Source organism: Pantherophis guttatus, chromosome 1 (genome assembly GCF_059756535.1).
Source record: "Pantherophis guttatus breed Tessera chromosome 1, ASM5975653v1, whole genome shotgun sequence".
Lineage (NCBI taxonomy): Eukaryota > Metazoa > Chordata > Lepidosauria > Squamata > Colubridae > Pantherophis > Pantherophis guttatus.
This window is the reverse complement of record NC_142063.1, coordinates 34,846,634-34,868,158: the sequence shown is the minus strand read 5'-3', so window position 1 is coordinate 34,868,158 and position 21,525 is coordinate 34,846,634. Positions and strand designations below refer to the sequence as shown.

At 38.6% G+C, this 21,525-nt stretch overlaps 1 protein-coding gene and 1 long non-coding RNA gene across 3 annotated transcripts; one reads left to right on the top strand and one right to left on the bottom strand.

The window, feature by feature from the left end:
- Window positions 1-241: 241 nt before the first annotated feature.
- LOC117675178 (uncharacterized) lies at window positions 242-7,959 on the top strand. Its single transcript, XR_004594153.3, has 3 exons — window positions 242-1,721; window positions 5,559-5,603; window positions 7,369-7,959. It is a non-coding gene; the product is annotated as an uncharacterized LOC117675178 (long non-coding RNA).
- ZBTB1 (zinc finger and BTB domain containing 1) lies at window positions 7,910-21,456 on the bottom strand. 2 transcript variants are annotated; one of them, XM_034433577.3, is made up of 3 exons: window positions 20,879-21,456; window positions 16,461-16,602; window positions 7,910-13,083 (listed from the first exon to the last, which is right to left on the bottom strand). In XM_034433577.3, exon 3 carries the CDS (start codon window positions 13,062-13,064, stop codon window positions 10,935-10,937), a length of 2,130 nt encoding a protein of 709 aa, XP_034289468.1. In that variant the 5' UTR covers window positions 13,065-13,083; window positions 16,461-16,602; window positions 20,879-21,456; the 3' UTR covers window positions 7,910-10,934. The 2 variants fall into 2 exon arrangements, with proteins under 2 accessions (XP_034289468.1, XP_034289469.1); XM_034433578.3 differs by lacking the exon at window positions 16,461-16,602 and having other exon boundaries at window positions 20,879-21,371.
- Window positions 21,457-21,525: the final 69 nt, after the last annotated feature.

Genomic DNA, 21,525 nt, shown 5'->3' with positions numbered 1-21,525 from the left:
GAGGCGCGCTCCGTCTAGAAGGATTGATGTCACCAGCGACCAATAAAGATTCGGGACGCTCTCCTTGGGCGGTCTCGAACCGCCTTCTGGGCGGTCGTTACGCCCTTCCCTCCAGTGACTGGAGTGGTTAAACTCGTTTTGTATGTTTAAGTTCCTTTCGGGGTTCAGCCCTTCCTTTCGCTTCTAGCGGCGCCTGGAAGATTCGGGGCGCGCACCGGGGGGGGGAGGGGGCGGGGGCGATGTCTGCCGGCTGGAGGAGGAAGGGACGGTTGAGGAAAAAAGTGTTCTCTGAGGAAAAAAATCAGCTCCCTAACGGGAAAATGACTTAACTATCGCAAACTTGAGCCATCATGTCGAGACCCAGGGCCAGACGCAACATTGCTTCTGAGCATATACTGAGTTTGCTTCCTCTCACGCGCGCTGTTATTATTGACTGACAAGTTATATGTCTTTTACATCAAACTACTGTATCACAAACACACACAGGTCTTTTTTTAAAGCAAGTTTATTGGTTCATGCAATTTTTTTCCGCATAGAAAATCATTATTTTTCAGCCTCTTCAGAATATAAAGAGAGAGCAAGTGTAGTTGTTCAGGTGCTGGGCTAGAAGGCTGGAGACAGTTTGTTCTGGGCTTCCCTTGCTGGGTGACTGAGCACTTGCTGTTCCCCAGCCCAACCCTCCAGAAAGTTGTGTAGAGAAAATAGACAGGGATATTTAGTTTTGAAATAATAGAAAATATTATTTTAATATTTAGTTGACCAAACATGTACTTTGAAAAAGTGATAAAATATAATAATAGTGGCTATTGGCACACTGGGTGCCATGCCAAAAAAATTTGGGCAGCATTTAGAAAATCTGTGCATTGGCAAAATATTTATCTTTCAATTATAAAAGGCCATACTGCTTGATCTGCATGAATACTACTACATGAAGACATCCTATATTCTTGGGAAGAATTCAATGTGTATGAAGGCTAATTCCAACCAAGGAATTGACAGCTGTGATCTCACATTGTAGTGTATATGATAATAGTGGTAATAGATCTCAGGTTTACTGATAGTATCTTCAAAAGAAATAATAAGATTTTTCACACAGTGCATAATTAAATGTACCGAATTCTGTACTACAAAGTGTGGCTGCTGGCTTAGAACATAAAAGATACCGAGGAGAATAAGTAAATGAAAGACAAGGGGATTTTGCATATTGGATGTAAGCCAAGATAGCTACATAAAACTTCAGAGTGTATATTTCTGAACTACATAGAAAGAGACAGTGCTTTTAGGACCCTGGGGTGGGCTTTCTGCACTTAGAATATTCTAAACTGAGGATTCACTCTCATGTCTTCTAACTGGCACAAATATATCCTGGTAACCATTTTTATGACATGAACTCATGAATATGTCTTCATAGGCAGCTTAAAATCATTTTTAGCTGCTGTAGTTTTAAAGTAAACTACTTTCCCCCTCCTTAACCAACAGAGTTCTAACAGGTTTCATCAACCTGGGGTCGGGGACTGAAACTTGCTTAGATCCCATCGATCATTTTAGACTGCTGTGGGAATGTGCCCTTTATTTCAGTTACTGAGATCTGCTCTCCATTACCATTTTGATTAGGCTAAAAGGAAGAGTCTATGTCTGGCATTTCAATGCCTCAGCAAAGATGAAACTCAGAATCGAGATCTATTTAACCACTATTCAACCCCGGAATTATTTAAAAAATGGTATGTACAGAATCCATTTTCCTTCACAGAAACATAATTTGAAAGTTCCTTAACCATTTTGTACCTGAGTGAAAAACTTTTGGAGTTAATTAAATCTCTCAAGTTAGATAAATAGCCATGTCAGCATGTAGTGCTAAAATAGGTCAAGTCGTACTTTTCCTAAAAATAATATGAGAGCAGCAAGGACCTAAAGTCAATGAAGGATTGAAGCTACAGCAAGTGTAGGGCAATTTAGACTAAAATTAAGGTAGCAGCACTGCAGATAAAAGAAATCAGGGCAATATAGTAGTAACTTGTACCATGTAAGTTTAATAATGTTTTATAGGTTATTGTAATAACATGATTGTGAAACATAAATAAAATACCAGTCTTTAGAGGAAGCCTTTGTTTGAGTTAACAAATACTATGAATAAACAATAAACTGTTGTTTTCTTGCCTTTATACTGCACTCTACACTATATATACCCTGTATTTTATACTGCACCCTATAATTCTCTGGGCACTGAAGTCAGTCATTTAAATATGATTAAATATTATATTAAATAGATAGTCACTTAAATATAAGCCAGCAGTGTGCTGCAACCCCCAAAAAAGCCCTTTTGTGTACTTGTGGACTTGTGGACTTCAACTCCCAAAATTGCCAGCATCGCTGACTCAAGAATTCTGGGAGTTGAAGTCCACAAATTAAAAGGGCCATCATTCCCCGCTCCTGCTATGAGAGTCACCTTGCAGCGAGATAGATGGCAAACACATTTAATAAATAATTTTTAAAAATTTATCAATGGAACCTGGAGCATGCAACATTGACAAATCATGTAGGAGAGGCAACTTTTGGAAGTAGTCTTGCAGGAATGTAGACCCTATCTTGCATATACTGTACAGCTTCTAAGGTGATGACTGCATGTTTAGAGTTTTTAGAACATTTTGAATACTGAGAGCAAGCTTATTCTTTGTGGTTTCTTATGTAAATAAATGACAAAAAAGGAACCTTAAGCTTTGCAAAAGAATAACAAATCTTCAGAGAGGAAAATAATTTTACCTTTTTTGTTGTAGTGCAAGAAATTATCTGATGGTGAATTTCTGGTAAAACCAGAAAAGAAATGTGATTAGTTCTGCACAGTATGTGCTGGGAATGTGTATAAAAAAATTAAGCATTAAAATGTCATTCTCTCTGAAAAGGAAAAAAAAGAAAATCTTTGTCTAAGCAGATTCTTTAAAATTGTTTATTCTTTCAACAAGCATTTCCATCACATAGAAGAAAGCATTCACATACACATTTTAAATCGTGTCAAACTCGATTGTGTCACGTGACATATCGTGATGTATCGTGATGTTTTTTCCTTTCTGGAGCCCAGGTGGGTGTGGCCTGCACATGACACATCTGACCCATGGGCCACCAGTTTGACACCCCTGTTTTAGACCATAGTTAATTAATGTTATTTCAAATGAAAGTGTATTATTTTGTTACAAATATAGTCTCTCACTTCATATACTGAAGCCATATGTTTAATGTATCATAAGGAGAAAGAAATCAGAAAATAGGAAAAGGGTGTTCCCACTTAAATAATTTAATTATTTTAATTAATTTATCATCCCTTCTAATTTAAATTTTCATAAAAGGTGGTTCACAATCCCAAATAAAAAAAATCACACTATAGGTATTTGAAATAATCAGAACAAGGTAAAGTTATATTTTAACTCTTTTGGGGAAGAAATAATAAAATTACCTCACTAATTATTTCCCATATTATATCATTTTAAATTCATCTTGTGGAGGGAATTGCATGAATTTTAGTAGTAGTAATTTTTATTACAGTCACAGGTCATAGAAATTAAGTATATATTTTTATATATTGATCATTCTTGAATTTGCTTCAACTTTTTGTGTTATGCTAATGTGAAGTGGAACTTCCTTATATGCAATTAATGCAATTACCTTACAATTGCTAAACTTTGTTTTCATTTTTGCAAAGCTATTATTAAATTTTCATACTGATCTGATAAAATAACTTCTGCCTGTGAGGGTTCTAAACAATTGATGGGATTTACAAACTTAGGTGGGAGTAAATCCCATTATGTTTATTGAAACTTACTTTAAATAGATTTGTATAGGATTTCAACATTAGCTTTGGTATTAAAATTAAAATAGCATTTTTACACCTCATATTGGATGTTTTAGCACATATTTTAGGGCATATGAGATGTTTTTAGCACACACACTTTAGAATAACCAAGGTTTTTCAGAACATGCTTGCATGCTGTGTTTATGATATGCAGAATGTCAATATACAATTTATCTCTGAATATCAGATGTAAGACACAGTGAAGGCATGAAATCTCCAGCAATAAGAAAATTCCATATTGATAATTGTATTATATTAGGTTAGATGAATACTGATCAGTGGTGGGTTTCAGCAGGTTCTGACCAGTTCTGGAGAACCGGTAGCGGAAATTTTGAGTAGTTCGGAGAACCGGTAGTAAAAGTTATGACTGGCCCCGTTCCCATCTATTCTCTACCTCCCAAGTCCCAGCTGATCGGGAGGAAATAGGGATTTATTTATTTTTTAATTTGATTTATATGCTGCCCTTCTCCGGAGACTCAGGGCGGCTTACAGTGCGTTAAGCAATAGCCTTCATACTTTTGTATATTTTATACAAAGTCAGCTTATTGCCCCCACAAACTGGGTCCTCAATTTACCTACCTTAGAAAGGATGGAAGGCTGAGTCAATCTTGAGCCTGGCAAGATTCGAACTTACTTTAATTGCAGACAGCTGGTGTTAAATTACAGTGCTTTAGTCTGCAGAGCTATCCAGGCTCTGGATTTTGCAGTACCATTCCCCTGGAGTGGGGAGAGAATGGAGAATGGAGATCCTTCCCCTGCCACGCTCACCAAACCACGCCCACCAAGCCATGCCATGCCCACCAAGCCACGTCCACAGAACCGGTAGTAAAAAATTTTGAAACCCACCACTGATACTGATATATATGCAGCAGAATATATAGAATAGACAGCAGAAAGTTTTTATTTCATTTCAATTTATTCTAATTTGATGACAATTATAATACCAGCTTCATCAAACAAACAAGCATCTAGATTTTTTTTCATGATACGTTCTGTGGAGTTTTCCATTTCAGTAAGCTCATTTTTCATTATCTGAACCAGGGGTGTCAAACTCCCATCGTCACGTGACATATTGCAACTTTCCCCCTTCACTAAAACAGGTGGGCGTGGCCAGCGTGTGATGCATCTGGCCCCTGGGCCATGAGTTTGACACCCATGACCTGGACAATTTTCTTTGCGTATTGTCTTTACTTGGGATTGCGATAAATTATGAATATATTTTATGTAATTTTGTACCCACTCCTCTATGTAATTATTTTCTGCCACAAATAAGGATAGCAAATTTAATATTTTCTTACTGCATATCATTTTCAAAGTAATTTCATTTTTGTTAACTGACTGGTTATACAGTAAACTTGATCATAGGCAATGCTATGCTAGAATTTTAAGCTAACAAAGTAAAAAAAAACATATCTTACTAATAAGTGTGCTAACAGGTATATAGAAGAGAAAAAAAAAGACTGGGATTTGGCCATGCCATGCTGTGCTCTGCTGTGATGCTGGGCACTAGTGATGGATTGAAGAACATCAACCTTAAAAAAAATCTAGCACTTATTTTCTTAAAGTATATAGTGACTCAGACTAGTCATGCTAACTTGTGTCCACCTACATGAGAGTGGATAGATTAAAAAAAAGCCGGTGCTGGTCTTTGTTAATAAAGTCTTGTGATGGGTCACTGATTGTAAACTAATAGGCACTTTTTGTTAATTAACAGAAAGAAGATTTGAATACCTGGAGGAGAGACTATTTCTGAGGCCGAGTATGTTTGTCTGTCTTGCTTGGGCCATGATTGGGTACACTCAAGCCTTTGTGTTTAATAGGATCAGGACTATGGCAATTGTTAAAGACTGAAATTTAGAAAAAATTTCAACTTCAACAAGAATTGCTTTGCTTTTTATGAGCAAGGATGACACCATGTGGTAGCAATAGGTAGATGGCAAGAATCTAAAAGAAAGAAAACCTCAGTGCTACTTTTCTCAACAAATGAATTAAAGTAATTAAAGAATCACATCAGATTAATTTGAGCTTGACCCCCACTGTTAATGGCATTTTTTCCAATTTTACAGAGAAAGAACAAGTGATTAGGAATAGTTATAGTATCCATATATTTAATTATTGTATCATATAGTATCATTTTCAAGCCATGGTATAAGACAATGTTATATATATCATACATGAGTCTTTCTTTTGGTTTATTTTATTTATTAAAGATAATTGAATTATATGACATTCTAGATAAAAATTGCCTTTAGAATTTTCTTGAAGGATTTTTGATTGTAACCCAGGGGGAAAAATATTTTGAAATAGTTGTATCCACCCATTTTCAGTTTCTTCTCCATTCATATTTTCTTGTTATAATAATAGCCATGATTTCATATTGCTAAGTTTTCAGGAAGCTTATTAACCAATATCTGAGTAACCTTGGTTCAGTTATTCTATGCCACCTAGGATTTGGTCAGCTGTTAAACTAATCAAGTGTTCATTGTAAAGTTTGAAAAAAAAATAGTATACGAGTTACTTGTCATGTTGTCAGAGAAAGTATGAATACAGATGTTGCCAAAACAAGACACAAATAGAAACTGGGCCTCATGCTCAAAAGGTGGGAGTTGAGAAGTCCATTACAGTATGTGGGACAAGCAAGAAAAGAAAGCCCCAAAGGATTTAAAATACTGATTTTATAAATAGGGTTTATTCTTCAGACACAGTAATCACTGGAATTATTTTGTCATGTCTTCCAATATTTTCTTCAATAAGAACTACTTATCAGAAAATCTTGGATTCTTTGGACCTTGCCTAATTGCTTCCAATCCTATCTGTAGGTTGAAGCTTGACACAGCATTACAAGAGGCTAGCCATTTATTGAGTGAAATTCTAAAAAAAATAAGAAAAGACCTTGGTAGCAACTACATCAACAGTTATTTAATGTTTTTTTTTTATTAGTGAAACCTATTATTGTTTGTTAACGTCTTTACCTTAAATTGCAGTTAATATTACATAGGCTGGTTGAAATGTCAAAAACAGAAAACCCCCTAAGTCAAGCTTCATTCTTTTCTAACTGTGGTCTTATGCTAGATCCCTTTGGAGAAATCCTGATGTATGTTAGTGTGATATGGCATTGATTCAACCAGAGCCCTGTCGCTGCTGCTTTTAATGTGAAGCACAACTTTCAAGACTAACCTTCTGCTTAGGCAGAATTCCAAATTAAAGCATTAAGGCAAATGGTTGTCTAACACAGGAGAATCCACCGTCTCTCATAATTCCACTAACAAACTCCTTACTATTAATATTCAATATTGAATAATGATCTAATATGCAATTAGATTGTTGCCAAATCTAGATACATTTTACAAACTATGTGATAGGACCTATCAAAATTTTGACAATTCCCTCCCACCTCATCACTGTAGACAGTCTACACTGATATTTATCATTTAAGAGTCTTATTAACAGTGCATGGTTACTTTTTCAGTTTAACATAGATGATATTTTATATACCATCTTCAGTGTTTTCTCCACTGCTGTAGATAAGGAAATATACCAGCTGGATAGCCGCCTAGCAACCAATTTTGGGTGAGTGATCTCTTCTGGATAGAGGAATTGTGGAAATCCTTCCAGAGCTGTTGTGGATTGTATTAAATATCTGTTGGATAGTCTCCTGGATCTGGAATTGGACTTGGCTGTGCTATTCTATGCTGAAGCAATTGCTGTGGCTATCTATCAATCAGCGGGCTTGATGTTTTATCTTTAGTATATAAATACTGTAACTCTGCAAGCTTTGAAGATATAAAGATGCTTCAAGGAAAATGAGGATGTCTTTAAAGTATATGTTTTCCCAGGAAGAAAAGTGGTATAGGCTGTATGATACTTTCAGAATTTTGGTATTTCTTAAAAAAATACTATACTATTCATTTGGTTAGAGTATTCTGGAAGCTTCCCCATTAATTGCTGAAAGAAATCTTTATGATTCACATGAAGTGTATAATCCAAAATCCAGTTTTGACCACCAGTCATTTATAAGTAGGCATAAACATGAATTCTAAACTAACACAATTATTTGGAAGAATATACATTGAACTCAGATGATTTATTTTGAATAAAATTGAAGACTTCCACGACTCTGTAATCTGATTACATGTAAACCATCATGTAGTTTTGTTTAGCAACAATATAGAAAAGATTTGCCATTCCCTTTTGAGATATTTTTGTCCTTTCTAGTCTAGCCTACAGCCTTGGGATTTCCTAGTGATCTCTCATCGTAGTAACCAGATGCAAACCTGCTTAATTTTCTTCAAAACCAGCAGCTAGAATATCTTTGAAAAATGAATAAAACTATGTACTGTATAAAGAGCTTTGTACATTGCAAAAAGTGTAAATGTTTGTCACATATGAGCCAACGTAGCACATTCCTGAAGTTATATACATTGATTGCACGCCTATTTCTTTCTAAACTAGTTTCTACATCAGGCACAGCAGCTCATTTTTTTTTTGACATTTGATGCAATAGCAGCATAACTAGAGCAAACTATAACAATAACGTGCAGAAATACTGGAAGCAGTGCAATGGTATGGGATTCTTTGGTAGATTGCAACAGGCATTGGCAATGTGACAGACAGGCTTCCCAGACTCCCAACACTCCACACATACACACTATACATACATACCAACCCCTTACACTTGCACTTTGGTTCTGCTTATCTGCTCTTTCTTTTACATGGAAGGAACATGGAGTAATTGCACCAGTCCTGCCAAGGATGGAGCAGGAATGGTTTTCTCCCCTTTTATTGGATTAAAAAAGGGATGAAAATCCATATTCTTTTTCCTTAGAGCATGACTTTTATTGCTGCCTATGGAGGTAATTTTTTCTCTCTTGCAACAAGTGGCCTTGAATGATCATGACACTATCAATCACAGGTAATGGTGGCTTTGTATCTATCTGGGAATGTTTCCATGCAACTCTATCATCCCATATATGCATGTGCCATGAGCTTATGTATGTCTCCCAAAGCATGATGTAGACTTACATCATTTGGCTTAAAAAAGTGCCTATCCCTGGAAAAGTGATACAACCAAAAAGTCTTAGCCTCAAATTCCTAATGGGAATTGTGTGTATTGTAGAGACCTGGATTCTACAGTCTTTACTGAAGATAAAAATGGGTTGGGTGGAGAAAACCACATCCTGCTCAGTAGGAGGATCTGGATGTGTTGGTGTTGAAGGAATAGCAGTCAAATGAGAGGAAGGACTAGTAATCTATTCTTATAACATAGTTGGGCAGTTAACTAACAAGTGTAGGACTGTTAATCCTTGCAGCGTGGAAAAAGGGAGTGTTTTGGAATTATATGGTTCTTGTCCTTAAAAAAATAAGGTAAATTAAAAAGATTTTTTTTAATGTCCAGGATGGTTCAGGCAGTTGTTTTCATTTTTCATTTCACACATTTTTCACACACATCTTATTCCTCAATAATATAGTCCAGAATTTAGCCTACAAAATAATCATTCTGCTGCTTTCAAATTAAGGAACTTAATGCTTAAGAAACTATAAGCAACAAGCACTAGGAAGGTTAAGCCAATCCACTGCACTCCAAATGCTGAACTACAATTCTCAGTATTTTTAGTATTAGCATATTGGCTAATGTGGAATTGTCCTTCAGCAACATCTGGAACCCCACAAGCTATCTCTAAACTAGGAGTTTTTAGCTTTAAAAAGTGAAGCTACAGAAGAGGGAAGATCCCTATCCCCATGATAAGAGTGATTCAATCATCCTTAGTTTCAAAGTGAATACAGGAAAAAAGATGAGCACTGTAGAAAAAAGAAAAATGCATAGTTGCTTCTCTAAGAAACCAAAGCAGCATCAACACTCCTCTCTTAACATGAAATTTACAGAATCATTTTTCAAAGTTGACAAGCACTGCAGACTGACATTTCAATTATTTCTGCCCATCCTCAGTAAACAATTCAAACCAACTTTCAATTCTGGAGTTTCCAGAATTGGAAAGGATTGAAGAAATAGGAAAGCCCCTAAAATTTATACAGATAAGAGAACTCCTTGACAAAAGCATCCAATTAAAAAGATATTCTGTCTCTTAGGAATAAAATAGATTGCTGTCTAGACTATCAGGTAAAGCCAACCAGAAAAAAAGAAAACATGACATTTAAAAAAAAATGAGGATAAACATGATTCCAAATTGCACATTTTCCCATTAAACTGAATTGATGTATTCAAATTCACTTGTGGCCTACCCTAAAATATCTGGAAGGCAAAAGGTTGTTTGCTTTTGGTTTAAGTTCTATTCCAGATATTTTATGAATTATCTTATGGGCACATTTATGGGAACTTCACATATTTTCAGCTGCAGCACATCTTTAGAGCAGATTACAACAGTGTAAAATTATACAGGAAATACAAATATGTAAAATGATTCTGAAGTATGAAACTCATGTGCAGTCCTCATTTCATCTCAAGATACTGTTGCAGAAGTAACAAAATGCACTAATTATGCTGGATACATGAAATGCAAATGACAAGATATCAAAGATAACCTTATATTCTTATAACAGAAGCAAAAAACCTCCTGCAACTCAGTATGTCCATGAATTTCTATATACCTAAATATGGTGGATTCTGTTGTAGATAGTATCCAGTAATTATTTCTTGGCCTTAAAGACTATCCTTGCATATTTTAAAATCTATGTAATTTAAATTGTTCACAAGAAAAAAAGGAAAAAGAAAACACCCATAGAAATATAAAAGCAGGCATCCTATGTTGATGGAATTGAGAAGCTTTTTAATAGAAGCTAGTGACTAGAGTAATACTACAGCGTGCTTTTAAAACTTGAGGGTTTAAAAATAATAGCTTGAATACTCTGGCAAAAAAAAAAACCAACAAAAAGATAACGAGACAAAAATAAAAATGCAATAATGAAACATTAGGTACTGTTTATGCTATGTACTGTAGTTTAAGACCCTATAATGAAGATAAAAACAGACATTTAAAAACTGGCTGATCAATTTTTTTATGCACTACTGTTCGTTTTGCTTTGGTGTTCCATTTGCTTTTGTTCTAGGTCTTGTCAAACAAGCATTATGTGGTCATGTTCGTTTCAAATGCTTAGCATTATAATGAGATCGCATATCTTTTCTCAGATTAAATTTGGCTCCACAAACCCCACATGTGTACAGATGAACATCCATGTGCTGTTCAAGTTGTTCATTATTTGGAAAAATCTGGAAACAAACTTGACAAATTGTCTCCCCAGGTGATAGATGGGATATCATATGCCGAACATGATCATGTTTTCGGAAGTTCCCTTGGTCACAAATGGAGCAGATATACCTGGCCATGCCTTTGTGCATGTCATTATGAAGGCGCAGCTGACGCTCTCGTAAAAACTGCTTCCCACATGTCTGACAAACAAATTGTTTTTCCTTGGTGTGTACAGTATAATGTTCTCGCAAATGACAACGCTGATAAAACCCTTTCCCACAAAGAGTACAGAAATGCTTGCGTCGGTGATCCCTTTCGTTCTCTTCCATAATTGCATTCTTAAACAGATCTTGTTCCAAACAACTGGACATATGTTCAACTACCAAATTCTCTGTTTCAAAACGTAATCCACAGTTAGGACATCGGAAAGGGCATGCTGAATCCCTGTACAGTTGTTTTTTGGGGAGTGTGTTCATCTGAAAATGGCTGTCTCCAAACTCATCTAACATGTCTACGTACATCATTTCTTGGTTTTCAGATTGTTCTTCAGGACTCTCTTCCAAGTCAATTTTCTCCTCCATATTCCTCAAACCATTGGTGGTTAAGTCTTGTGGCTCTCCACAAGTCTGTGCATGATCCTGTAACTGCCGTCCTTTTACTAATATTTGGCCACATTTTCCACAGGCACATATATTTTCTATGTGTTTGGATAAGTAATGAGAAGACAAATCTTCTTCTGTGATTGTCAGACCACACAGTTCACAAGATGCATTTTCCGTCACCTCCTTGGCTTTATTTGCACTGACTTTATTTGCAAGGACTCTGGTACTTTTAATATATTTCCTAGCTTGCTCACCAATAAGCATGTGGGGTTTTAAAAGAGCCTTTCTAACACTTCTATTTTCACTGACATCTTCCTCAATGTAGTATCTATAAACAGGTTCATCATCATCTAGCTCTTCATTATCAGTGGAATCATTGCCATTTGTTACTTTAACAATATTAAACTCCTTCAGGTCATTTGTAGGGTTATCATCTGGTTCCATTTTGACAATAATCCTTTTCCTTTCTGTGGCTCTACTTCGCTCTTCATTTAACGGCTCTGATGAGGCACCCCTGCTTTTTCCACTTGTTATATTTGATGTTGTGGATGAAGAACTCTCAGCAGATTGGTTTGCACTTGCTTGATATTTCTCCAATTGGGAAACTGACATTTTAGAAGTAGAGTCCCTTTCACTGCTGTCCTTCTCAGACCCCAAATACCTGGGGTTCTGATAAGAATGCCTATTAGTGCATGACATGATATGCTCATCTAACAGCCTCTCACAGCTGAAACTGAAGCCACAGCCATCACAGGTAAAACTTCTTCCAAAGCGCCGTGAATTGGGCACTCTGTCTTTGGCACCTGAGAGTTTTGACACAGTGGTCCTTTTGCAATTCTCCAAAGGTTGCTCAGAGAAATTGTTTAATTGCAAAGCTTCATCATCAACCTCTCTGCTTTGGGAAGTACTGACAGTAGAACTTGGTGGCTCAGCACCCCACTTGTTTGCTTCACTCTTGTTTTTAGCCTGTGTATCTTCATACATCCGAACACCAAAAATCATTTTGCTGTTTTGAGTGCTGGAAGCAGAAGAAGAGCACTGTAAACTAGAGGAATTTGTATCTTGTATATCTTCCAGACATTCTGGCACATTGTAGAGCTGTAGGGAGTTCATGGCTACTTTAAATTGCTCAAAGTTAGCTGGGGCTGTCATGATTTTCCCTAAATACATAAATTGTAAAATGAGATCAAAGCACTCAGCTGTAATCTTCATGTTGCTGAGGTTCAACTGTGCTGTGCTTTGCTGCTGGCTCATGAAAAACATCCTAAAATAAGAACTGCAAGCAGCCAAGACAGCCTTATGTGCCTGGAAGTAGATATCATCAATTGCAATACAGCAATCACAGAGAAATCCCCATTCTCTTTGGTTGTTGAGTTGTTGAAGGACATAATTGCTATGGCTAGTCCTTGCCATCTTGTGCTTGAATCACAACCTGTGCCAATAGAAATGGAGAAAAGGACAAGTATTAGTTATGTTTAGAGAAAAGACATAATCAGATGCCACCATACATCATATGACCCTAACTATTTACCACATTCCCAGAGATGACAACAAAACTAGAGAAAATTAGAAATATGCACTCGAGGTCCCAAATATTTTAAATTGTATTCCTTCCTCTGTTTTTTTTTCTTTAGCAACTACACCTTCATAGGCATGGGGGAGGGATGCCAAGGAAGATTAGCAATAAGCAAAGAGATAAGAGTGTCTTATCTAGAAGAAGGAACTGATACTACAACTTTACCTACAATTTTCTGATTTTTTCTGCCTCTACAGAAAGCCTTCAGATCTATAGTAACAAAGTTTAGATTCAAATTTAAGTTAAATATATAGACAGCTCTCATTTCCAAAGAAATATATGCATAATAAATTATGCTGTATTAATTACAAGAGTAAGAAGGCCAAGGACTCCTGATCATGAAAAGGGCACATATGTATACAAGACATTTTGGCCATAGTTGCCATCTGCTCTTGAAGCAGGAGCTGAGAGTCCAAGATCTCAGATTGAGCACTAGTCTTGAATGGAAAAGTATAACTTCATCCAAACTAAAAATGGAAAATTCCCAGATCTGTGGGGCCTTAAAATCCATACTCTGACTCAGTAAGATTAAGTTGGAGTCAGTTTCATCATATAAAACTTGCACAACATATCTCAAGGTCAATGGGTAGTGTATGAATGATACTGAATCTCAAACCAACAGATGAACTCATCTAGCAGTTTCATGCAAATTTTACATAGTTGGAGAATGTCAAACCCTGTGACACCAGACACTGGAAAGACTAAGGAGCAATCACTCCCGATTCCCCTACCCCAACAGCATCAACTACAACTGGCCATTAAGGAACGAGAACCACTGTAAAACAATGAATCCTAACTCCCCGCCCTCCTAAAATAATCCCCAAATCTTTCAACTAGCCTAAAAGGATACCTTTTAGTGGTCAAAAGCCACTGAGGAGGAGAAGGAACAGAAAGACAGAATTACCACCCCCATTCCAGCTCTGCCAAAGGTCATAAAAAATGTGACAGATGCTACATCTGTTTTAAATCCTTAAAGGTTCTTCCAAAGTGGTTTATAAGCAACATAAATTGCTATATATAAATGTATTATTTAAAAATAAGCAAAAAAAACTTCTAGAATCTTTTCCTTAGACTAGAGCAATGTTAGTGATGTTCAACTGAGCAGTCTACTGAAATGGTTATTTAATTTCTCAATTTTGAGATTTGCTCCACAATTTACACTGATGGCCTGCTGGTTCTAACTAAACCAGCTTTCCCTAACCTAAGTTTATATTTAAGATTGGAATTCAAATCATGCTGACTGAGGTTGATAACAATTGTAGCCAAAACATTTCTATGGGTTCAAAATGGAGAAGCTGCAATAGGCAACAATGAATTCTTTATCTGGGTCAGTGCATATCAGGTCTTGCACTCTCTAAGCACAGGAGAAACATTTTAGTTTGTTTTTCCAATCTCTTCAGCTTTTTCCCCACCCTCTTTCCCCTCTCTCTTCCCATAATTGACTTCTCCATCCCTTGTCTCTTCAGAGTTATTTATAATTAGTGTTATATAACCCTGATAACGTAAAGTATTTGTTGTCCTTAGAACAGACTTTGAATGCTTTGGTTGGACAATTCATATCATACTAAATGTGTGTTTCTGTGTGTGTATGCATCCCCTCTCCAAAACTTAAATGTTTGTGTGTGTATGTACATTGTCACACACACACAGAAAGAGTGGGTGTGGTATAGTATACTGTAATGTATTAGCCCATTTTTGCAATTGTGGTGCGTTGTTTTTAATGTCAGCATTGGGGGTTGCAGAGAATATGGCTGCGTTATAATGAATTATAATGATGTCACAAGAAGCGAAGAAGCAGACATTTTAGGATTGGGGTTTTTATTTTGCTTTTTATTTATTCTTACTTTTAGAGTATTGGGATTTCAAAGGTTTAGGGCAGGGGTCCTCAAACTTTATAAACAGGGGGCCAATTTATGGTCCGTCAGACTGTTGGTGGGCCAGACTGGCTGGTGTGGGTGTGGTTAGGTCATGTGACTAGGTGGGCGTGGCCAATTTAGCAGTACATTAAACAATGCACACAAATTAAACTTTAATTTGTTTTGCTCCTGGGGGTGTTTTGTTTGCTTTTGTTTGCATGTTGCTCTTTTGGTTGACTTTTCTTTTTACTAGATCGTTTTTCAGATGTTTAGGAGTCTAGTGGTCCACTTCAGGAAACTCAGTTCTGCAGCAATTCTTCTCAGCCTCAAGGAATTTACAATCAACAAGTCTCTCTCTCTACCTTTTTCCCTCTCTATCTCTCTCTTTTTCTCTCTCTGTCCTGTCTCTTTCCCTCCCTCCCTCCCTCCCTCTTTCTCTCTCTTTCTGTCTATCTATCTATCTTTCTGTCTGTCTGTCTCTGTCTCTTTTTTTCTTCCTCTTTGTCTACCTTCTGGAGGCAGGAGAGGTTAAAAACCGGGCGTGCAGATGCCCTGTGAGGCCTCTGTGGGCCCCGTTTTTGGCCGCAGAGTGCTACTGGAGGCGGGGGAGGCCAAAAACGGGTATCATTACATTTAAAGTTATAGGGCAGCCTTCTCCAGCCTGTTTGTTCCCCAAGTGTGTGAACTTCAACTACCAAAATTCTCAGCAATGGCTATATTGATAAATGAATTCTTGGAAGAGTTTCATATATTTAGAGGATATCTCCTTGGGAAAAGGCTGACTTACGAGTATCATGTGAGTCCAGAATCAGGGCAGAATGTGGTTGAAGTAAAGCACCACTAACTTTATGATCTTCAAGATGAATATGAAAAACCTATGATCAGATTTGCCAACAATTTTAAAGAAATCACTGGCAATGAGATAGCAGACAACTGAGATAAATCAATCAATCTAAGTTGTTATCTTTTTTCTCCAACGGGTCTAATAGCAGAGCAGGAAAGAGAGAAATATGCATTTTGATGTTGAAAATATTACAGTGGGAGTAAAATTTCAAACATCCTACCTTCAATGCCACTGCCTAACTCCAATTCCACTTGCGTTCTGTGTCTGTCTTTGTTTTGCAATAAACCATGGTGACTACAATTACAGATACATCATCATGTCCTTATTGGCCCTTAGCTATTTACTACAGCAGTTCAGCTTAACTGTTGTCTATTCCACAGCACATTACATTTACACAAGACAACAATTTTAATAGAAGAAAATTCATATCTCCCTAAAATTGCACAGGAGACAAGAGATACTTTGTCCTGCAAAAAGAGACCAGGTAGGATTCAATGAATCACTTGATAAAATATTCTGAGCAAGCAACCTACCCTGTTCCTGCAGCTCTGTCTCATCTGATCTGCTCACTAAACTTTGCTATCATCTTTGTAGGTCTCTTCTGCACTTCTTCCAGTCTGTCAACATCCTTTTAAGCATGGGTGGGGAAGAGCTGTGATACTTTATCTGAGGCTTCTGTTAATGCATACATACAAAATTTTAAATTAATGGCAAGAAAGAAAACTGTCTGAAATAGTGGATTTTCACAAAGATCCCCATCTTTCCTATTTCCCCTTCTGCGTCAATTGCTTAAGCAGCAGCAGGAGCAGCAGCAGTAGTTTCAGTTCATATACTTCTGGTGACATCATAGACCCGAGATGGCAAACTTATGGCACGCGTGCCACAGGTGGCACGCGGAGCCATATCTATGGGCACGTGAATGTTGCCCTAGCTCAGCTCCAGCGTGCATGCGTACACCAGCCAGTTGATTTTCAGGCCTTTTGGGCCCACCAGAAATCAGGAAATGGGCCATTTCTGGCCTCCGGGAGGGTGGGGAAGGCCATTTTTGCCCTCCCCAGGTTCCTAGAAAGCCTCTGGAGCCTGGGGAGGGCAAAAACAGGCCTACCGGGCCATCACATGCCAAAAGCGGGGGGAGTGCGGGGGGGTGTCGCACGTGGATGCACAGGGGTGGGGCACATTAAATTATGGGTGTGGGCATGTGCACACTCAACCCCCGCGCTCCCCCCCCTTTTGGCACGCGATGGCAAGGTTAGCCATCACTGTCATAGACTATAGTTTGCCAAGAATTCAGTGGAGGAGAAATGGACAAAGTCATACACATACATGCTATATGTGATAAGGAAGTCACAAAGAAAAATAAATTCTCCCTCCGAGAAATAATGCAGAGAGATATGACTGGTCTTTGTGCTACTTCTTTATCAGCAATGTGGTTTTGTGATGGCTTTACTCATCTCCTTCATCCTCCCCTCCAACAATTCATGTGAGGAATTATTATTTTTTTAAAAAGGAGATCTGGTTAGAATATTTGCAGTTACTTAATTGTGACAACTCTGGATGGCTTATTGTGCTACCTTGGCACTGAAAGTATGTCCCAGGCTCGAGAAACCCACAAAACTACATATACCAACTAGAAGTCAAATGATCTAACTTTTTATGAGAAATTAAGTCTAAAGAAATATTGAAAAAAGACAGTGAATTTTAATGACCAAAGTATAGAGGATATAAGTTTTTAATGCTTCAGTTCTGATAGTTAAATTTCTGATAGTTCAGCATCTGGTCTTAGTTTAATGCTAAGGCACACTAAACCATTAACCATTAATGGGCAGCAACCAAGACTTAATACTATTGGTTACTTTCCAAATATCAACATATGATTTACTTTTCCATTATTCCATCTACTAAGCAAGCTTTCTTATGACAAATAAATATTCAAATCAGAATTAACTTTTGGAATATTAATTCACCATTCATAAACTATTTAAGTTAAGCAGCTGATGAAATATGAGTGGAAGGTCACAGATACTGTGATGGTTATTTTAGAACAATTGGATATTGTATGGAAGATATGTTTTTCAGCGACCAGATACATAATCTCTGACCACTGTGTGTCAATGGCTGAAGAAGAGTAACAACGGAAACTCAAAAGCTTGCCATCTTCTGAAATGTGACATTGCATGATTGTGAATTCTGGATATTTCAAGGTCCCTATGCTTTGCAGACAATTCTGTAGTTCTCTAGATGAGAACATCTTGCAGATGTTAAATTGCAACTCCCAGGATCTTTCATCACTGGCTATACTACCTTAGTGGAATTTTAAAGCTCTTAGAGCAGTGATGGCGAACCTTTTCAGCACCGTGCCAAAACCGGAACGCGTGTCCATGCAGTGCCTAAAAACGGCCCAGAAAACAGTCTGAAAATAGCCCGAAAAATGGCCTGGAAACAGCCTGGGTTTTGGCCATTTTTCAGGCTGTTTTCCAGTGCCTTTGAAGACCAGTTGGCTGGCACGCATATGCGTGCTGGGAACCAGAAGAGCAGCTGTGGATGGCAAATGTGCCCACAGAGAGGGCTCTGATTGCCACCTCTGGCACAGTGCCATAGGTTTGCCATCACAGCATTACAGGGTCACACATTCATCTCTGTTCTAATTAGATTTGATGGCTAATGGATGTTAAAAAGTCACATGGACCACAAGATGGGAGGCAAATAAATCTGATAGATAGCTAGATAGATATTACAAGAATGAGTGCAAGAATGCAAGGAAGACATTTTCTGTTAAAAATACACGTAACAGATTAACACTTATATCTAAGAAAACAGCACTGACAAATCCAGTATTTAAGATTATACAATATCTATAAACAATGTGCTAGAAAACTAAATACTGTACAGATATCTATTTTAGAAATCAGAAGTAAAAATTAATCAAAATAAATACATTAATACTAATGTAATTCAAACAGTTTGTCACAGCTTTCTAAGAAATTCTTTTCAATCCAAAGAAGGTATTTAAACAAGGTCAAAATCATTGGATACATAGATTGTGGGCTCTGAGCTAACTTGAAAGAACACCAGTGAAAATCAGTGAGATTGCTTCACAGTAGCTGCCAATCATTATAGTAATGGCGGATCATAATATTTATCATGGATTATAATTTAGTACGGTATGTGAGTCCAAGTAATTGTGATTTATTCACTAACCTATAGTAAGTTAACAGTGTGTTAGTGTGTAGGTAAACCAAGGGTATCTGTCCTTGCTGATTGGTAACTTTTCACTAGACCTGCATCAACTTATTCAGTTAGAATTGTCAGAAATTGAATCTAGAGTCTTGAACCCATGTAACTTGCTATTGACTTAATGTTCCTTCCTAGTCATGTTTTATGGTTATCATATAACTAAGTATTTTCTATCTGAAATGAATGTTTACATTTTCATTAAAATTCAAATACTGTGCATACTAAGGGATATACATTTTAAAAGATACATTTGTCAGCTTTTTAAGATCAGGAAACAATACTACAGAACTGAAGCACTACTTTATTCTTGCAGGGTATAATTTCACATTTTTGGAAGCCAGAGTTTTTCTATCTCCCCATTTTAATACCAAGGCCATCAAAGCAGGGAAATCCTTGAGGATTTTTTTCCCCACTGCCTCCTCTCTTTCAGAACTGAGCTGTTGCACACGGCCTTCAAGGCTATCATCACATTCCTCTACATTTGAACTCTGTACAAGAGTGATGTGTACACATAAGGCAGGCAATCTTGTCAAATGTTAGCCTTCTGTCTTTCTTTATCTCCTCGGTTTTTGACGACTGAAATGTTTCTAAGTTTCATTTCCAGAGAAAAACTTCATCCGGTATTGAAGATCCAACAACTGGAGATGGGGGATGTTCTCCATGAAATGATGCCAAGATTTCATTTAAATTCAAAGACAATTTTAAAAAACTAAAGCAGTTTCAATATATATCTGAGTAGAGAAAAAGTACTCATTAGGAAGAACACAAAAGTTTAACCTGCTACTATCTATGGCAGGGGTCTCCAAACTATATACTTTATAGCAGGGGTCTCCAAACTTTAAGCCTGGCGGACTTCAACTCCCAGAATTCCCCAGCCAGCAAAGCTATTAATTAATTAAAGCTATTAATTCTGGGAGTTGAAGTCCGCCAGGCTTAAAGTTGCCAAGGTTGGAGACCCCTGATTTATGCTACCCATAAAGTTATACAGTATTTTTATACACCTGTTTGAGACTGACGTGCCAAGCAGCGTCCTTCCGATTTTTGCTCATTTATCTATTTCTCTTTAAACCCCAACAAAGTGCAAATTAACTGCTGGGGAACCTGACCAGCGTAGCGTTTTACAAATGGCAGCTTTTCGGCCAAAAACAGCCGGCGACAGCAACGCTCCCACAGCCTTTCCGACCCCAAGTACAACTTTTTGTCCTGAGCGCTGGAAAGAAAAAAATCCGCCCGGCTCTTTTTGCGCTTCTCGGTTAAAAAAGCCGATGGCGGTACGAGGCGCCAGCCACATGGTGCAATCATCAGGGGAGGAGAAGCAAGAGCAGCCTTGAATCGCAGCTAGGAGTGGCTTCCGCTGGAAAGCCCCACCACTAGGCCGGGCGAGCGGGCGGGCTGGCGCCGCCTTTCCCTCTGGTGCTCGGCGCGCAACAGAGGGCCGTGAACAAGGAAAAATTCTCCGGCGCTTCGCTTTCTCAAAAGGCGGGCGACAGCAGAGGCATATTCCCTCAGCCATTCCCCCCCGCTCTCCTCTTCCAGCAATCGGCCACGCTGCTCCGCTCCCGCCCGGGGACCCTTCCCGCCACTCCTCCGCTCGGCCTCCCGAGGCCTGGAGCCGTCGCAGCGCCCAACTCTCGACTCCCGTTGCTGCGCAACAGAGATCACCTCCAGGGGCCTACCCCGTTCTTTGCGCTGGCGAGCCTCGCGTCCCCTTTCTTACCTGCCGCCAAAGCGCTGGGGAGGTGTTGGAGCAGAGGAGAAGGGCCCCGGCTGTTCTGCCGGCGCGGCCGCCGCCTCCTCCTCTGCTGCAGCAACAAAGGACTTCCGCCCCCGGCCGCGCCTGCTGCCGCTGCTCTCTTACTGCAGAAGAAACTCAGGGCTTTGCCGCGACCGCACTGAGCCGGACCCCTCCCCCCGGCTGGCGGCCAGCAAGCGGCGCCTGGCCCTGCTTGCTGCGGCTGGTGCGGTCGTGGCCAATGTACAGGCACGACGCGGCCCGTCGCTCTTTTTCTCTGCCTTTTCCTAGGGACCGCGGGGCAATCGGCCGGCCCTCGGCGTATCGGCAGGAAGCAGCCCGGTGCCATCCCGTTGTCGCCAGGCTCGCGTTCGTGTCGCCAAGACGGGAGGAGAGAGCGTGGTTTCTGGCGCCCGGGATGCTGCTTCTTCGCCTGGACCAGCGGTCAGGATTAGGGAAGGCAGATGCATCGTCGTTTGCTTCTTTCCCAGGAAAGGCTATTATTCATATTTAGTTAGAGCAAAGCGATGTTTCCCACGGTACTTCGCTAATTCCACCATTTTACCAAAAACCTGTTTCTGAGTTGTAAGAAAATATTGGGTCTGCATATTGAACGATTCGTTGAACTATAG

What these genes read in the sequence shown, in the direction of transcription:
- ZBTB1 (XM_034433577.3), bottom strand. Translation starts at nt 13,064, where the DNA reads ATGGCAAGGACTAGCCATAGCAATTATGTCCTTCAACAACTCAACAAC.